This window comes from Musa acuminata, chromosome BXJ3-3, assembly GCF_036884655.1.
Source record: "Musa acuminata AAA Group cultivar baxijiao chromosome BXJ3-3, Cavendish_Baxijiao_AAA, whole genome shotgun sequence".
In the NCBI taxonomy this organism is placed as follows: domain Eukaryota; kingdom Viridiplantae; phylum Streptophyta; class Magnoliopsida; order Zingiberales; family Musaceae; genus Musa; species Musa acuminata.
Window position 1 is genome coordinate 10,944,262 of NC_088351.1, and position 19,396 is coordinate 10,963,657.

General features: G+C 38.7%; 2 protein-coding genes across 3 annotated transcripts; one reads left to right on the top strand and one right to left on the bottom strand.

Moving 5' to 3' along the window:
- Positions 1 to 640: 640 nt before the first annotated feature.
- On the bottom strand, positions 641 to 6,213 carry LOC135634276 (malate dehydrogenase [NADP], chloroplastic-like). The gene is made up of 14 exons (XM_065144637.1): positions 5,938 to 6,213; positions 5,731 to 5,827; positions 4,489 to 4,575; positions 3,316 to 3,400; positions 3,018 to 3,199; positions 2,861 to 2,931; positions 2,672 to 2,762; positions 2,486 to 2,560; positions 2,212 to 2,313; positions 1,995 to 2,117; positions 1,281 to 1,349; positions 1,132 to 1,200; positions 999 to 1,052; positions 641 to 901 (listed from the first exon to the last, which is right to left on the bottom strand). Exons 1-14 carry the CDS (start codon positions 6,102 to 6,104, stop codon positions 848 to 850), a joined length of 1,326 nt encoding a protein of 441 aa, XP_065000709.1. The 5' UTR covers positions 6,105 to 6,213; the 3' UTR covers positions 641 to 847.
- Positions 6,214 to 16,677: 10,464 nt separating this feature from the next.
- LOC103973386 (uncharacterized) lies at positions 16,678 to 18,954 on the top strand. 2 transcript variants are annotated; one of them, XM_065141797.1, is made up of 2 exons: positions 16,678 to 18,815; positions 18,892 to 18,954. In XM_065141797.1, exon 1 carries the CDS (start codon positions 16,786 to 16,788, stop codon positions 18,691 to 18,693), a length of 1,908 nt encoding a protein of 635 aa, XP_064997869.1. In that variant the 5' UTR covers positions 16,678 to 16,785; the 3' UTR covers positions 18,694 to 18,815; positions 18,892 to 18,954. The 2 variants fall into 2 exon arrangements, with proteins under 2 accessions (XP_064997869.1, XP_064997868.1); XM_065141796.1 differs by having other exon boundaries at positions 18,896 to 18,954.
- The last annotated feature ends 442 nt before the right edge of the window (positions 18,955 to 19,396 follow it).

The following is a 19,396-nucleotide window of genomic DNA, read 5'->3' on the forward strand; positions in this document are numbered from 1 at the left end:
TACGTACGTGGTGGTTCCGCTAGTCCTCTCTCTTCTCTTTCTCACGCTGCTTTCGATCTTTCGCTGATGCGTGCAATTGGTGATGTTACGTAGGTGAAGAAAGCCACGGCCAAAAGTGAGCAGGAAGCGAGTGAAGCGGACCTTCAAACTGCTAAAATGCAGGTGGAAGCAGCTGATGCAGCCGAGAACAAGAAGAAACAGCTCCAGATAATATAGAAACCTGCATTTTAATGCACAACTGTTACCTATCTTGTTTTCTACAATAAACATCTAATCAAATATATGTGTAGCTAATCCAATTCTCAGATCCGTAATTGTTTCGATCGATCATATGCTAGAGAAAAGATAAATCGCTCTATTATTGCTTACTAATAATAACTGCTGAAGAAATCATAATAACGAAACAACAGGAATCAGAAAACAAATTCTACCATCAAGTAATTGCCTTACCGAAACAAATTCATCCTGGTCTGTAGAAATTGTAGAAAATAACTGGTCTCCACTTGATTGTAATTTGCCTATCTCACGAAAGCTGCCGAGGATTCCCAAATCTGTATTGGAATTTGAAGTGACAATTTCCAATGACATCATGGAACCAAACCACAATACTTTCAAGGAAATTATACACTACAGCTACCTATTCAATATGAAGGTGCTTTTAGCCTGATATATTTTATGGTACAACATATATGATACAACATGGATCAAGTTGGCGGAACTTGCACATACTAATATATAAAAATAACAAGCAGCTCCTATTGGGAGGTGTAATCAAAGGCTTTGACTCCTCCTGTCAATACGTTTTGAAGGCACATTTCTCAAATTGTGGATAAATGCTTCTTAGGTGTTACTGCTCTCCGGGAAGCATGGTATCCTCAGGAAGATCACAATAGGCATTACCCTGAGAAGAAGCACATGGCTTAAGCTACCTGCATTTTCCAAACTCTGGAAGGGTATACAAGGAGTGTTCCTACAGGTATGTTATGTATGTTGCTTACCTCTCCGGTCAGATGTGCTACACATCTCTTCTCGGCAAGAAGCTCAGCCTCGGTCTGTAGAAAATTGGTTGCATTCACAAGGCTGACGGTGGTGAATCATCCTTGTCTTAAGTGTATATAAAGCGAGACATACCTTTTTTATACGCTCACGGAGGTAATCATCAAATATCACATCCTTCGCTAGTTCATAGTCACCATCTCCCTGAGAAATAACATGATTTTGTTTAAAGACATTTCCAAATACAAGAGTGAGACCAAAAATCTATATATGGGTAAGGGTACCTTCGATCTGCATGGCATGCTGAACACAATATCCTCTGCTATGCCATAAGGATTTCCAGTGGAATAAACCTGCAATATACTAGTGAAATTTTGGATGAATAAATGAACAAACATAATTCTAAGCACTTGTATGATTTCAGAAAAGGATTTGATTTTCCGTGAGTGTTCCGATTCCTTTTCTAGTATTCTGAAGGTTAGCTTAAATCAATGAGTACATTGATTATGAACTCATGCTTCAGCCATCCCTAAGATGACACTTTTCTTTACTGGCTAGTCACCGAGATATCTCCATGACTTGATGACCCTCAAATTGCATCTCCCATATATTACTGTGACCAAGAAGTCTCTTTTTAACTTGTCATATAAGTATATTCAAGGCAGCTAAGTGTACAAGGCCAGGTAATTGATGGACATAACAGTCTTCAAATCTATGATTTCATCTATAAGTTTCACATATCTTTTCCACCAAAGTACACAAACACAAATAAAAACGGCTCTGAGTTCTCGAGTCAACAACGTTAAACTAAGAACACTTGACAGCTAATAATAAGAGCAGTTAGATTACTTTCCTTCCATGTATATGGTTATTATTGTTTGCACGCATAAGAACAAACAGAAAACATTACATTAGATGCTAGAAATGGAAGTCAAATGCCAAAGTACCAAAAAGGTACGATAGATTCTAAAATGAAGTCTGTTATATAATAATTTTACCCCTGAAGAGAACCAATCGCCTTCTGGCGTGGGAGTGATGAGGGACCTTATGGCATCAACAATGGAAACAGCAGTAGATGCAGCAGAAGATCTACCCCATTTTTGTATAAGGACACCACCACGCTGAAAATGAAATAACAATGCTAGCATAAACTAATCAAAACTGTCTCATCCTGGCATATTTACAGTAAATATGATTAACATATAATCAGTACACCTTTTGAACTCTTTCAGTAAACTCTTCCTTCAACCACTTGACATCAGTTATAACTTCGGTTACTGGCATGCCATTGATTTTAGCATTTAAAAAGTCAGGAACCTGGTAGAGTGAAATGCAAACAAAATGGTTACTTGAGTAAAATATTTCTTTTAATATGCTTTAATTTTACACTGATTAATTTTATCTTACTTCACCAAGCTGCAAGAAATTGATATTGATAAATAACACAAGATAAATATTAATACATTGGAAGAGTTTCTTGAATCCTGACCTGGGTTGTCGAGTGATTTCCCCAAATAGTCATGTTTGAGACTTTATCATAAAACACACCAGCTTTGAGGGCCAGCTGTAGATATCACGACAAAGAAATGTTAATGTTAATTCATAAATGTAGAATACTAGAAAAGTTACAAACAGCAGTTTAAGAAAAAAAAAAAAAAAAATTGTCATAAGCAACCTGGCATTTGGCTCTGTTCTCATCCAACCTGGTTAAGGCATGGAAATTTTTGGCAGGTATATTTGGTGCATTCTTTAAACAAATAAGTGCACTGAAAAGAGTAAGTTTTCAGTGGATTAGCACTCAGCTCTACTGAAGACATCAAGTAGAAGTTATTGGTAGATATCAACCAGAAGTTATTGGTCATACTTTGTATTGCATGGGTTACCCACGACAATAACTTTCACATTGCGTGATGCCACATCATTGAGTGCTTTTCCCTGAATTTTGTTTTCAAATATCAAAGATGCAACAAATATCATCCTCCTAAATCTTATGTACATATGTACCCAAAAAGATGAAGAACCTGTTCAGCAAAAATCTGCCCGTTAATATCTAGTAAGCCTGCTCGCTCCATTCCAGGGCCTCTGGGCTTTGCCCCGATCAGAAGTGCCCATTCTGCATCCTGAAACACTTCATAGGGATCTTTTCCAATGCTTACCTCCCTCAACAGAGGATATAGGGAGTCCTCCAGTTCCATTGCCACTCCTATACTTTCCAAATAATTGGAAGGAGGTAATAAGCCATTGAAAGAGAATAATTACAAAGTATATTTCATATGAGAACTTCTGCATCAAGTCTTAAACCAACTAAATAATCATTACCTTCGAGAGCTTGAAATGATCTTTCAGAACCCAACAACTTCAAGGCAATTGGCTGATCTGGCCCAAAAACCTCACCAGAAGCAAGCTGAAACCTCAAACAAAATAGTGAATTGCTCAACAAGATTCAAAGAACTATCTATGTATATGTACATGTAAAAACATGAATGCATATAAGCAAATATGTATATACACACATACATCATGCCAACCTACACATATCTGAACTAAGATGCATAAACATAAAACAACAGAAGAGAAGCCAATAGATCATGTACAAAATAAATCGACAAATGTTGATATAAATGAAAGGCATTTTAGATTTTTCACTAGTTAGTTGTTGGTGTAACTGCACTAGCAAGAACACTGAAAATATGCCCAAATGCAAGAAGTCCAAGGTTCTATACATTATCAACTTATGCAGAATGAATTATGAAGATGTTCAAAATATCTGCTTAGAGAATTATGAACAGTATTTTTACGATAGTGAACAGTTTCGGTCAGATTTTGAATTGATTTCATCAAAAAGCTATAGAAAGTTTCTGCCCCATTCAGAAGCCTATGGAATATTGGAGGCATTATGTCAGCACATGTAAAAGAGAATAGGCAAAAGAGCTTTCAAATACGAACCAAAAACACACTTCCTATTCTGTTCGACCATCAAGAACAAGTGAGAAAAAGAACAATTAAAAATTGAATTATGCTTTTACCAACACTGGTTACCAATTAGTAGCACCTTTCCCCTACTGCAATAAGCAAACCATTATAGAAATATCACATAAAAAGTGCTAATTGTTAAAATTTTTAGGCACAGAAACCTGAATAGAAAAAGCTATTATCTAAATGATTAAGCACTTGACTGTGTCACTAAAAGAAAGCAAAATGTTATGCTTACATATTTCTCTGTTATCAAAATCGCTTTTATCAACACTACTAGTTTTTTTTCCCCTGTAACAAGTCAGGACAAAATTTTGTCAATATTAAATTTAGCAAATCGTCCTCCATGAATTTTCATCAAACAGATACATAGTATAAGAAGTAGCAGTAGCAGATGATCTAACTAGATGAAAAAGGTAAACCATAAAAAACATGATACACAAAAAGATATTACACAATCTATTTAGTTTGAAAAATGAAACAGATTTGAAGGCAAAGAACAAGGCTAGAACTCCTTACTTTAAAGAGTAGATGATTAGATATCATTCCAGCTGCACCTGATACTGCAATATTGATCAAACCCTTCCATGACTTTGTTTTGTCAGCCTACAAAAGCATTTAAATATACACATCAAGTTGTATATTTAAATGAATAGGTATACTAAACATTGAATCATTTTTATTTAAAGAAGTATGTAGTTGATTATCCATTAAAGTTCTAACATTTTTTTTTACTTTTTCTGAAAAAAATAGGTATACTAAACACACCTCAAGAGAAAATAAAAAGTAGTTGAGCTTACCTTTTCCTAAACCAGAAAGAAAAAGATGCATATAGGTCCTCGTAACTAGTTCTACTTCTTTTTAACTATATAATTGATTCTTGGTTATGGATGTTGAAGAAAATGCATCAAATAAGAGTTAACAGTACCCACTATGAGACTTCCAAGATATCAAAAAGAACAATTAGGAATAACTATCATACTTGCATAACCACACACTGGAAAAGTATTAATTTTTCTGCAAAAGAAGTGCCATGGCACCTGATTGTGAACAGTTTAAAGTTAAACTGATTTCCAGGTAATTTCAGCAGCTTGTGCTACACATAACACTTATGCACGTTAAGAATCACAGAGATCAATGCATAATCTTTAATGTAGACGAGCAGATGAGTGGAGCACCAAAAGCCTGTTAAAGAGCTACGATCATAGCAATGGATAGGTCATCTTGATTGAGCATCAAAAGCCTGTTAAAGAGCTACAACCGCAGCAACGGGAAGGTCATCTTCATCATGAAAACTTCGAACAGTCATTCCACAAACTCCTAAACAACTAGAAATAGGCTCCTTTTCGTCAGATAACCAATCTTGCGATTGTTTCAGCTCATAAATCTAGAGAACACCCCATTAATCACCCAAAGAGAAGGGTAACTCACCTTTCATACGTTCATCAAATCTAATCTGATTTGACCATCCAAATCATTACTATGTCGCAGAAAAAGACTCGGATCTAATTTATTAACTGAAAAGGGCAGAGGGCATAGCCTTCCCAAAACAAACTTGAGATAGATTCAGAAGCTGCTAAACTTAGTTTCGTAGCACAAAATAGATTAGATGCCCCTGTAATCTTAACATACTTGCTTCACGATTGACCATAAATGAGTCGGTCCGGCCACTGGCCCTAATAAGCGACAAGGGTAAAAGAACTGCTCGAGCGTCAAGAAACAAAAGGCATACTTTCTCAGAAGAACAATTCAAAGAATTACCGCTTTCAGGTCATAGGTGGTGCAGAACACCCCGAAACACTCCCTCTTGCTCGTTGCACCAGCCGGAGTGGCGGACAGAACTGGGGCCTGGACTTGACTATACAACAACAGCAGCAAAAACGAAAAACCCAAATCACAATCAACAGAATAGAATAGAACAGGATAACATTAACAAAGCAGAGATGAGCAACCGATACAAGGGCCTACTTTGGTGACACGGAGCAGAGAATTCTCGGAATCCGGCGGGCGCTGCAGGGAAGAGAAGGGCGCCGATTCTTGAAGGCGAGGAGAGGGTTGATGGGCCTCGAAGAGAGATCATTCGGTGGTAGAGCTCTGGATCGCGCGTAGGATGGAGAGATCTCCAATAAGGCCATGGAGAGGTGGGAAGAGTGGAGAGTGAGGCAGAGGAACGACAGAAGGAGGAGACACGAAGACGAGGGAAAGGAGGAAGAAGGGGGATCGGGCGAGACGATAGACTCCTTTTGAAATGTAGAGTGGACATGAGGACATGGAGAAGGACGCGTGGCGAGGTAAAGCGAAATTGTTTGGATACGGTTCGGTTTCGGCCGACTGGTTCCGATTAGGTCCGGTCCGGTCCGGATCAAAAGACGTTCGATTGTGATCGATTTCAAGATTTGGGAACAGCATAGCAAAGACAAACTTTATAAAATATTATTGAAAGCTTAGAAAATGAAGATATGCTAACAATTCCTCCTCCTTCAAATCAGTCTTGTCCTTAAGATTCAACAGCATTAAACTCGGGAGGCTTTTTTTTTAGCACTTGAGTCATAGGGTATCTACGACGCATAACAACTTGTTGATCAAGTAAGTACAGTCTTCACTTCTTGATAGTATAAACGATAGGTTAGTCTTTCGGTGTTATAGTCATTGCAATCTTACGAAGAACCCTCTCCATCCGATGACTAGTGGTAGTTGTGACCTTACTTCCACGTCTTCCCTTTAGAATCATCTATTTTTCATTAATAAAAAACTTTATGATAAGTTTAAATTTTTTTTAAGAAACATCACCTAGGGTTGATAATTATTTAATTCTAAGCACCACTTCGATGTCTTCTAAGGGTAGAAGCACCACTTTGATGTCTTCTAAGGGTAGCAAAAAGAAGTCCACAAGCAACTCTTGGTCTTGTATAATCAATTTTATCTTCGAACATTTGCTATCATAAGTTAAAATCTATCTATTAATGACCTTTACTTCGAATTTGTCATAGCCTTCAATGTAGTAAGCCAATCGGTCAGCAACCTTACAATTCATAAAATTGTTAATGCTATCAATATCAATTAAAACTGTAACATGTTGATGTTCTAAAATTTCTTCAACTTTTATAGTTTGCGGGTTAGAATAGCCGGCTAATGCATGCACTGTATATATGATAAGTCCAACATCTTCATCAGAATCTATACGTTCATGATCAGAATCCACATTGTTAGCTTTTGGTTCCTGCCCAATTAGTTCAATCATCAAAAGTTATCCTTATTTACATCGATGCTCCCGACTCTACTTTTCATTATAGTGCCAGCACAAACTCTTCGCTAATCTTTCCTTGAGTTCTTCTCAGGTTAATCTTCAGGTGTTAGGGTTTCAGTTGGAAATAGATGACGTGGGTGGCTTGTTGATAATTTGTTTATTGTGACTTATGTTTCGACAATTTTTCCTATTGATTTTTTCCTCATGTAAACGTGCAAATGAGATTGTAGTTGTCATAGAGCAGGGTTGGCGAGCTTTGACTTCACACTAGATATCTAGATTAAGTCTTTCAATAAATGTTCTCATCAATTATCGTTCGGACCAATCTCTGACTTGATTTGATAATCGTTCAAATCTGCTCTAACATTCTAACACTATAGAAATCTGATGAATTTTAGTGAGCTACCTATTAACATTCTTATATTCAGATTGTCCAAAGCGAACGAGAAGCCCTCTCTTGAATTGCTCTCACGAGGGGATCCCATGGCAGATTTCATACCAATCATACCATTAAATTGTATCTTCATATAGTTGGATTAAAGTTATTTCCACCTTAGATTCTTTTGGAGTTCTGTGAATAAGAAATTTTTTTTTTCTGCCCTAGAGATCCAACATTGTAAGATTTGTAGGGAAATATAGGAGTGACATCATATGCACAATGGAAGAACATCAAACAAAAATATCAAATTTCTCAAAAGGTGTTCGTCGTCATGCAAAAATTGGCATACGAAAACTCACGAAATGAAAAACCATGTGTAAGACAGTTATATTTTCTAAGGAGATCGTATATTTCTGAATTCCTACAGATTTATGAGAGAGGATGAAAGAGGTCAAGTACCCTCCTCTCTGGTAGTAAATTCCTACAAATATCCACACTTGCTATCTAAGGAGGAGAAGGGGAGAGGAGAATAAGATGTGGCAACCAAGAAGCCTACCCTATGGCCCTTTTATTCTCTCCTATTTATAGAGGTCCATTGTCAGCTTAACCATAATGGATCCTGCCCTATTAGACATTGGATCTCCATCCAATTACCCAAACCTCTTAGATTAGTAGATCTCTATCCAATAGGATCCAATAATTCAGGAGGTTATTGGATATATTGTTAAGAGTGAGTCGGCACTAAGAGGAGGGAGGGGGGATGAATTAGTGCAGTAGTAAAAATCACGTCGGTTCTAAAAATGTTTCATACGTTGAAAACCGATTTTGAAAACTTGAAAGCATATGTGAGTGTAGGTGTAGTAAAAGCATAGTAAGAAGGTAAGGAGGTTTGCAGTAAGATAAATTACATAAAATAAAAAGCAAACCAGATTTTTATAGTGGTTCGATCATCATGACCTACATCCACTCCGTCGATTCCTCTTCCGTCGAGGCCACTGGCATCCACTATTGATCTTCCTTTAATAGGCAAATATCAACCTATTTATTTATTATATTTTGATATTTTATTACTTTATATTGCTTATTGCATATATGCATATATATTGTGATGTCCATGGATTTGTGTAATGGGGATCAGATCATGATGAGATCATGATAATGAGACCGATTCATCTTTAAACATAGACTCTAAATAATCCTGGTCATAGGTTACTCGAAAGGGACATCGAGATAATCAGATAGACTGGTGTATTGTATACTCATCTAGATGATGGAGGTAGCTGGTCTCATAGTTGCTCATGTGGGGACACTATAGCTACAATGCAAGTGCTTATTAGAGAATGAGTTCACTGATTGATCCGCTCACAGAATGTTGTATAATTAATGATACATCATTATCAGATAGTGATTCAATTGTCCTAGTGGTGTATATGGTCCTTAGACTTAAGATACTAAGGATATCCTATATTAGTACTTTACTCTTTGGTATCGGACTTATAGGTTTGAAAATTTCAAATCTAGCACAATTGGTCATTGGGAGTGGTAGCCAACCTTATAAGAGCTATTGAGTGTTGATAGAGGATCATTTGCTCTCAGTGTCATGAAAGGAATATCTCATGTGTTTTTGCTCAGATAAATCTTTGGTTAGGGTCATTCGGATTAAAAGAGAAAGAGTTCTCCAGGAGAATCCAATTAGAGCGAGACTTATGGATAAAACATAAGGGTCTGACAGCACCATGCCCGGTATACGGTCTATGAGATATTAGATGGATGAGGGACTATAGATACATGGTAACCGAGGATAGATATGTCTAAAGGATTGGATTCTTATGTATCATCTAGGGGCTACCGCGTAGTAGCCTAGTACATCCATAGTTGATGAGTCGAGTGAATTATTATGAAGATAATAATTCACTGAGCTAGAAGGAGTTCTAACAGATATAACTCACAGCCAGCTTGATATTAGGCCTAGAGGGTCACACATATGATAGGCGTTGCGACGAGATATCCGTTGGAGCCCCTGTCTTATTGGATATTCAATAAGTCCTTAAATTATTGGATCGTATGGATGAGATCGAATAAGAGCCAATGAGAGATTGGATAGAGATTTACTAATCTAAGAGGCTTAGATAGTTGGATGGAGATCAAATACACAATAGTGTTGAATCTCGGATTTTGATGATAAAATCAATTGGTAAATTGTTTGACCTAATCTATGTGTTGCGATAAGTGTGTAGGATTAACTACGATAGCAGTGAGGCGTAAAGCAGATAATGAGCCGAAATCAAAGATTCAGACAATGTACCGTGAGCTCGCCGAGAGCTCGTTTGAAGATCGCTGAGAGTTCGTCGGAAGATCGCCGAGAGTTCATCGTCGGAAGCTCATTGGAAGATCATCGAGAGCTTATCAGAAGATCGCTGAGAGTTCGTCGGGAGTTCGCCGAAAGTGCACCGGAAGACTCATCGAGAAGTTCGTCTGAGGATCGTCGGGAGAAATCGACATATTGAACTAATCGCTTGCCTTAATTGTAGTTAGTAATTAGTTGAGTTAGGAATGGGAGGTAATCCCACTAACTCAAATAGGGGCCAACTGGGCCCTTAATAGGGCTGAATTGGGCTGGTTGAATAGCCCACTTAGCATCTGAAGTCACGGTCGATGATGGCACCACCTAGGACTCGATCTCCCAAGTGCTTTGGGTAGTTGTACCAACCAGACTGGGCGGTGGTACCACTGACAGTTGATGCTATCAATGGTGGTACTGCCCTTGTCAAGCGGTGGTACCACTAGAGCTCGGTCTCCGAGCTCTGGCAAGTGGTAGTACCGCCCAAACTGGGTGGTGGTACCACCCAGATTGGGCGGTACTCCCACCAGTATCCCGAAATCTAGAGATGTGATACTTTTTTGCTCTAATTCTAAAGCCAATTAGAGCCTATAAATACCCCACCATTTTCTGCATGAAAGGCACGAAAGCATTAGCATAATCCTAAATTCTTGGGTGTTAAAGTATTGTAAAAAGTGCTCGAGTCCTCCTCCTTCCTTTCTAAGTATTGAGATCATTCAAGAGATGTGTGAGACTCGTAAGGGTTTATCTCTTAAACCCGTAAAAATGAGAAAGTGCTGTAAAAGGTGGTTGATCTTCGTCTATTAAAGGAAGGCCATTAGTGGACACTGATAACCTCAACGGATGAGGAATCTGAAAGTGGATGGAGGTCACAACGACCGAACCACTCTAAATTCTAGTTTGTATTTCATTTTGAGCAAATTTACATTTATTGCAAGCTACTTTACCTTCTTACTGCCTTCTCTACACCCCCATATGCTTTCAAGTTAAAATCTTTATGAAATGATTTTCGTTGGAATCGGTTTTAATCGAAAGCAATAATTCTTCCACTACACTAATTCACCCCCCCCTCTTAGTGTCGCTCTTGATCCTAATATTTGGTATCAGAGTAAGGTCACTCTCGTTTAGTTTAAAACCTAAGAGAGATAGCATTTGCTAGTAACTAAGAGAGTCACTCAATTACATGTTCGTCCATGTTCAATAGAATGGATTACACATATTGGAAGACTGGAATGAGGATTTTTCTAATTTCTATAGATTTTAAGCTATGGAACATTGTTGAAAATGGTTTTCAAAAGTCTTCCCTTCCAATAAACGATTGGAATGAGTTAGAGAAGAAGACTTTCACTTTAAACGCTTAGGCTATGAATGTCTTATTTTGTGTTTTAGATAAAAACGAGTTCAATCGTATGTCTATTTATGAAACAGCTTTTGATATTTGGCACACACTTGAAGTGGCTCACGAAGGCACTTGTAAAGTGAATGAGTCAAAAATTAATCTTTTAGTGCATACTTATGAGTTATTTTGGATGAAACCAAGTGAGACCATTAGAGACATATACACCCGATTTACGGATGTCATAAATAGTCTAAAAGGACTTAGTAAAAGTTTCTCGAATTTTGAACTTGTTAATAAAATCTTAAGATCTCTTCCAAAGAGTTGGGATCATAAAGTAACGGTCATTCAAGAGGCCAATGATTTAAATAACTTTCCTCTCGAAGAACTAATTGGGTCACTGATGACCTATGAGATGACTTGTAATGTTCATGAAGAGTTTGAGAATAACCTTCCAAAGAATAGGAAGGATATGGCACTAAGAACTCAAGAAGACCACTTGAAAGAAAATTCAAGTGATGAGGACCTTGATGATGACTTGGCACTCTTAACAAGAAAGTTTAAAATTCATAAAAAGAAATAAATTTAGAAATGATACTAAAAATAAATTTGAACCCAAAAAAGAACAAGTCATATGCTACAAATATAAGAAGCTAGGACATTTCAAAAGCGAATGTCCCCAAGTAAAAAAGAAATAACCAAAGAAAAAAAAGGCTCTTAAAGTAACGTGGAACGACTCAAGTGCATTCGAAAAAGAGGAGCAAACCAACACCGAGTAAGGTGCTCACTATGCGCTAATGGCTATTGGAGATGAGGTAAGTAGTTCATTAGATGCAAGTTTATCTTTTGGTGAATTACTAAGCATTTTTCATGATTTATTCGATAAATATAAATTAGTTAGCAAAAAATATAAATTATTAAAAAAAGGAGTATGCCTCTCTTATTAGTGATTTTGATAGACTAAAAATTGAGTATGATAGTCTAGCTCCTTGTAGAAAATGCAATGAATTAGAAACGCTTAAAAAGAAAATTTCACAACTACATGAAACCTTAGAAAAATTTGAAATATGTAGCAAATCTTTAAACATAATTCTTATAAGTAAAAATCATGTTCATAGAAAAGATGGAATCGGCTTTGTGAGTAACACTCATAAAAATTTAACCATCTTTGTTAAAGGTTCAACTTTACATGTTTCACCTCAAAATAAATGCAACTTTTGTTGTAAAATTGGATATATTGCTTATCAATGTCCATTTAAGAAATATAGTTCACACAATTTAATTTGGATTCCTAAAGGAACCGTAAAGAACTCCATGCAAAATGATAAGTTAAGTCGATCGATTTTTTAGGCACCCAAGGTCAAATGGGTACCTAAAAATCATTCTTTTTTGTAGAAATATTTACCATCACAAGCTAGGAGTAAGAGATGGTACATTGTTAGTAGATGCTCAAGGCATATAACTAGAGATCCATTTCAATTATCTAAGCTCACTAGCCTAGACGAAGGATATGTCACATTCGGAGACAACAAGGGTAAAATCATTGGCAAAGGAACTATAGGTAACAAATCAAACTTTTTTATTGAAGATGTGTTGTTGGTTGATGGCTTAAAGCATAACCTTTTGAGCATTAGTCAATTGTGTGATAAAGAATACATCATTAGATTTGAATCCAATGCTTGCATTATTGAAAAACCATACAAAAACACATCTATGATTGTTCTAAAATAAAATAATGTATACACTATCGACATTGATGATTTTTGTAATGAAATGTATTTTTCGATTTTGAATGATGATGCTTGGCTTTGGCATAGGAGATTAGGCCATGCTAGTATGAAACTAATCTCTCAAATCTCATCTAAAAAACTTATAAGAGGAATTCTTCACATTAAGTTCGTTAAAGACAATGTGTGTAATGTATGTCAACTAGGAAAACAAATAAAAAATAGTTTTAAACCAAAGAATCAAATAAGCACCTCTAGGCCATTGTAATTAATCCATATAGACATGTTTGAACTAATTGCTACATGAAACCTAGGAGGTAGCAAATACGTCTTTGTCATCATGGACGATTATAGTAGATATACTTGGACTTACTTATTGGCACACAAAAGTGATTGCTTTAGGTATTTTTCTAAGTATTGTAAACTTATTCAAAATTAAAAGTATTTTATGATTTCATCAATTCAAAGTAATCATGATGGTGAATTTCAAAACCGTGATCATAACAAATAGGGCAGGATCCATTAGGGTTAAGTTGATATGTGGGTCTCTATAAATAAGAGGGAACCAAACACCCATAGGCTAGAGAGGTTTTTGGTTGTCACCTCCTATTCTCTTCTCTCCTTCTCCTCCTCTAGGTGCATAGATTTGGGTAGTGAAGCGAGGAGCGTCGTTGTAGCCCTATTGTGTGGATCACCGCTAGAGAGGAGGACGCTTGACTTCTTTCATCCTATCCTATAAATCTATAAGGATTCAGGGATATACGATCTCCCTAGGTAAAATATAATCTTTTATATATACAATTTTCGATTTTATAGATTTTGCGCACTAATCTTCGCACGACGATGAACATCTTTTTGGGAAATCTGATAATTTTATTTTCTGTTCTTCTACTGCGCATGTTATGTTGCCCCTAGATTTCTCTATAGTAAAGCTGTTGATCTTCGTCCGTTAGAAAAAAAATCGATAGTGGTAGCCGATGGTGTCGAGTGAAGAGGAATCGGGAGTGAGCATATGTCACAACGATTGAACCACTATAAATCGGTTTGTATTTACTTTATATTTATTATTATTATTATTATAAACTAATTTACTTATTCACTATGCTTACAAATATTTTTAAGTTAAACATTTTGGCACACAAAAGTGATTGCTTTAGGTATTTTTCTAAGTATTGTAAACTTATTCAAAATTAAAAGTATTTTATGATTTCATCAATTCAAAGTAATCATGATGGTGAATTTCAAAACCGTGATCATAACAAATAGGGCAGGATCCATTAGGGTTAAGTTGATATGTGGGTCTCTATAAATAAGAGGGAACCAAACACCCATAGGCTAGAGAGGTTTTTGGTTGTCACCTCCTATTCTCTTCTCTCCTTCTCCTCCTCTAGGTGCATAGATTTGGGCAGTGAAGCGAGGAGCGTCGTTGTAGCCCTATTGTGTGGATCACCGCTAGAGAGGAGGACGCTTGACTTCTTTCATCCTATCCTATAAATCTATAAGGATTCAGGGATATACGATCTCCCTAGGTAAAATATAATCTTTTATATATATAATTTTCGATTTTATAGATTTTGCGCACTAATCTTCGCACGACGATGAACATCTTTTTGGGAAATCTGATAATTTTATTTTCTGTTCTTCTACTGCGCATGTTATGTTGCCCCTAGATTTCTCTATAGTAAAGCTGTTGATCTTCGTCCGTTAGAAAAAAAATCGATAGTGGAAGCCGATGGTGTCGAGTGAAGATGAATCGGGAGTGAGCATATGTCACAACGATTGAACCACTATAAATCGGTTTGTATTTACTTTATATTTTTTACTATTATTATTATAAACTAATTTACTTATTCACTATGCTTACAAATATTTTTAAGTTAAACATTTTGGCACACAAAAGTGATTGCTTTAGGTATTTTTCTAAGTATTGTAAACTTATTCAAAATTAAAAGTATTTTATGATTTCATCAATTAAAAGTAATCATGATGGTGAATTTCAAAACCGTGATCATAACAAATAGGGTAGGATCCATTAGGGTTAAGTTGATATGTGGGTCTCTATAAATAAGAGGGAACCAAACACCCATAGGCTAGAGAGGTTTTTGGTTGTCACCTCCTATTCTCTTCTCTCCTTCTCCTCCTCTAGGTGCATAGATTTGGGTAGTGAAGCGAGGAGCGTCGTTGTAGCCCTATTGTGTGGATCACCGCTAGAGAGGAGGACGCTTGACTTCTTTCATCCTATCCTATAAATCTATAAGGATTCAGGGATATACGATCTCCCTAGGTAAAATATAATCTTTTATATATACAATTTTCGATTTTATAGATTTTGCGCACTAATCTTCGCACGACGATGAACATCTTTTTGGGAAATCTGATAATTTTATTTTCTGTTCTTCTACTGCGCATGTTATGTTGCCCCTAGATTTCTCTATAGTAAAGTTGTTGATCTTCGTCCGTTAGAAAAAAAATCGATAGTGGAAGCCGATGGTGTCGAGTGAAGAGGAATCGGGAGTGAGCATATGTCACAACGATTGAACCACTATAAATCGGTTTGTATTTACTTTATATTTATTATTATTATTATTATAAACGAATTTACTTATTCACTATGCTTACAAATATTTTTAAGTTAAACATTTTTTCAATATAAATTTTATCGAACGAAATTTTTCGACCTCCGCCCCCCACTCAGTGCCAAAATGGTCCTAACAATGACAATCAAAAAAGAGATAGTGCGGTGAAGACAATGACCAATGGGGCAGAGACTAAAGAATATATTATCTAAAATAGTACGGTGAAGACAATGATGGGCGGAGACCAAAGATAATATCATCATTTATAAAATAAAAAATACTAAATAATCCATAAATAAAATATTTTAAATAAAAAATAAAATTGAGGGTTTTTTAGAATAAAAGAATCTTTAAGTAGGGACCAGTGATGGATAGGGTCCACATGTTTCATCGTACTTATTTTTCAAATCGGAATTTGTCTCAAATTGACTTGGTGAATCGAATTTAGTGCTCAGTCATCCTCACCTCCACTAATATAAGGTCAATTGAAACTTTTCTGATGCTTTCACATGCTAAATATATAGTTTAATTTGAGGATCATTGATTAATTATTTATATTATTTTTTTATAATTAAAATTCATTCAAGTTATCTATAATTTCAGACAATCGATATGATCATTGGGCTCTTAACGAAGCCCTAATGAATAGAAGAGGGATGATTTACATAAAGACATCTAAAATCTTTTTGCTCTTGATTTTATAATTTAGTTTTGATCTTCAATTGCTGATAGAGACACTTTGCACGTGTGACCGAACAGTTTATTAATTATTTTAATCAGGTCCATTAAGTATAAGGCATGAATAAAAAAAAGAATATATCAATTATCCTGTAATTCATTATATTCTATTTCGGATATGATTGATTATTCGATAAAATATCCGAGTAATGCAAACCTAAATCTGACTTTATATTTTTACAGGTACATGCTTCCGATTTAGTTGGTGATATTAATTCCAAGATGTCTATAGGGAGTAAAAGCGTAAAGTCGCTTCGAGTTTCTACCATTCAAAAGTGACAATATTAATTAAATATAAAATAGAAGAAAAAAAAATAAAAGAAAATAAAAAAAAATGAGGCAATAAGGCAGCGTAACAGAGATACCGTGGGACTCGGTCTCCGTCAGGAATCGCCAAGGCCAAGTGGTGAGAATGACGCCGTGAAATCCAGGGCGCTGACAACAAAAGCTTTCGCCCATAAGTCTCTCTCTCATGGTCGGTCGAGCGCCACTGATCTCTTCTACTTCCGATCCCCAATCACTAGACTCCATCGCTTCTCTCCTCGGTCCCTTTCCATCACCTACCCACTCGTCTTCAGGCGTCTCTCGCTCGTCCAGTATGCATAATCATAGCCCGTCGCTCCTCCTGAACCGGACCGGGAGCTTCCGGGCCGACGCGCTGGGCCACACCGCCCTCCACCTCGTCGGCAACCTCTGCTTCGCCCTCTTCGTCGTCGGCGTGCTCGCCTTCAGCATCATTGCCGCCACCTACCGCCCAGACGACCCCCTCCTTCTCCCCTCCTCCCCCTCCGCGGCCTCCTCCAAGATCACCGCCTTCCTCACCTCCTCCACCAACGCTACCTTCCGCCCCGATGACGCCCCCCTCCGCACCGGTGAGGACTTCCTGAACGCCTCCTCGTCCTCCGCTTCCACCGATGACCCCGCTGCCATCCACCTCGCCGACCTCCCCGACTCCAACACTTCTTCCGCCGCCGCGACGGCCGCCGGCGGGGACAGCACCGACTGTGACGACGCCGCCCCCATCAACTGCGCCGACCCGGAGGTCTTCCACCTAATGATGCGCGCCACCATCGAGTCCTTCCGCGACGTCCACTTTTACCGCTTCGGCAAGCCGGTGCGCGGCGGCGACGGCGGCGGCGGTTCCTGCGACATGGCCTGGCGGTTCCGCCCCAAGGACGCCAAGCGCGCCGGCTTCTACAAGGACTACCGCCGGTTCGAGATCACACGCTCACGCGGCTGCGTTTATTCCATCGTCAGGATCGGCGACTACCACACTGGCGTCAATGCCCGAAAGAAGAAGAAACCGAAAAAGGGCGCTAACGACGGCGCCGGCGAGTTCGCGATAAATAAGATCCCTATCTCATCGCAGGCCTCGGTCCCGCTCGTCGTCCCCGTGGTTGGCGAGTCCGTGAACGACTCCCTTCCGGTGGTCGAGTCCGAGGGCAAGTTCAGCAGCAGCAGGTACCTGATATACTCTGGCGGGGGTGATCGGTGCAAGAATATGAACCATTACCTGTGGAGCTTCCTCTGCGCACTGGGCGAAGCCCAGTACCTGAACCGGACCCTCGTCATGGACCTCACCATTTGCCTCTCGTCCAAGTACTCGTCCACGAATCAGGACGAGGAGGGCAAGGATTTCAGGTTCTACTTCGACTTCGAGCACTTGAGGGACTCCGCCTCGGTCCTCGACCAGCGCCAGTTCTGGAACGATTGGGCGCTGTGGCAGAAGAAGGACAAGCTCAGCCTCCACCTCGTCGAGGACTTGAGGATCACGCCCATGAAGCTCGCCAAGGTGAAGGGCACCCTGATCATGCGCAAGTTCGGGGCCGTCGAGCCGGACAACTACTGGTACCGGGTCTGCGAAGGGGAGACGGAGTCGGTGATCCAGCGGCCATGGCACCTCATCTGGAAATCTCCCCGCTTGATGGACATAGTCTCCGGCATTGCTTCGAGATTGAAGTGGGATTTCGACTCGGTCCACGTGGTGAGGGGGGAGAAGGCGAGCAACACCCAGCAGTGGCCTAATTTGGCCGCGGACACTTCCCCGGAGGCCCTGCTGTCGACGCTCAGGGACAAGATCGAAGGCGGAAGGCACCTGTACATCGCGACCAATGAGCCCGACACCTCCTTGTTCGATCCACTCAAGGACAAGTACTCCACTCATTTTCTCGACGATTTCAAAGACCTGTGGGGGGAGAATAGCGATTGGTACGAGGAAACAAAGAAGCTAAACAATGGGATTCCGGTGGAGTTCGACGGGTACATGAGGGGAGAAGTGGACACAGAGGTGTTTCTGAGGGGCAAGAAGCAGCTGGAGACCTTTAACGATCTCACCGGCGATTGCAAAGATGGGGTCAATACTTGTCGCACAGCCTCTTGAATGGCTTGCGGATCAACTGGTATGGTAGGATTTTGAAGAGATCTCCAATTTTAGCTGATTCAGGTTTGTGAGTTGCAGGGTCAGTCAGTCGGTGGACATTACATCTCATCACAGTATGTCAGGTTATGCCATGAACGCTGTTTCTTTTCTTTTTCTTTCTTTCTTTCTTTCATCACCCTCAAAAGTGTTGTGTATCAGACAGATCACAGCTTTCTTTCGACTTACTTGGGTGCATCAAGATTAGTTGATATGTTGAGATCTCGAAGAGCTCTTCAAATTAAACTGATTCGGATCGGTAAGCTGCAAGCCACATTGCTGTTGTATTCAACATTCATCGGATCTTGTCATATGTTAGGGTATGTATGTCAAGCTTACTGGTTAGCCTAAATAATTTTTTCCTTCCTTTTTTTTTTCCCCCATGATCACGCATCAAGATCACGGCTTTTACTCAACTTAAGTGCATTGCATCAGGCTCATTACGCAGGATCATTATGCTTCTTATTGACAAGTAGTAATTTAATCGATCATTCACACTAAGGATGGCCTCTTCTTATTAGACACTCAAATTATGTTTACAAGGGTTCTTAAGTTGTGATCGGCATACTTTTTCTTGTTACTACCAGCAGTGTTTTGAATGTACCAACTGGTATTGTGGTATCATGCTTTTTACATGATAAATATGCCACGACCTTCGTCTAAAGTA

Coding starts and splice junctions, on each gene's coding strand:
- LOC135634276 (XM_065144637.1), bottom strand. CDS start 6,104: ATGGCCTTATTGGAGATCTCTCCATCCTACGCGCGATCCAGAGCTCTA. Junction 3,200..3,315: donor ATCATTTCAAGCTCTCGAAG/GTAATGATTATT, acceptor TGGAAAGTATAG/GAGTGGCAATGGAACTGGAG. Junction 902..998: donor TAGCACATCTGACCGGAGAG/GTAAGCAACATA, acceptor GCTTCTTCTCAG/GGTAATGCCTATTGTGATCT.
- LOC103973386 (XM_065141797.1), top strand. CDS start 16,786: ATGGTCGGTCGAGCGCCACTGATCTCTTCTACTTCCGATCCCCAATCA.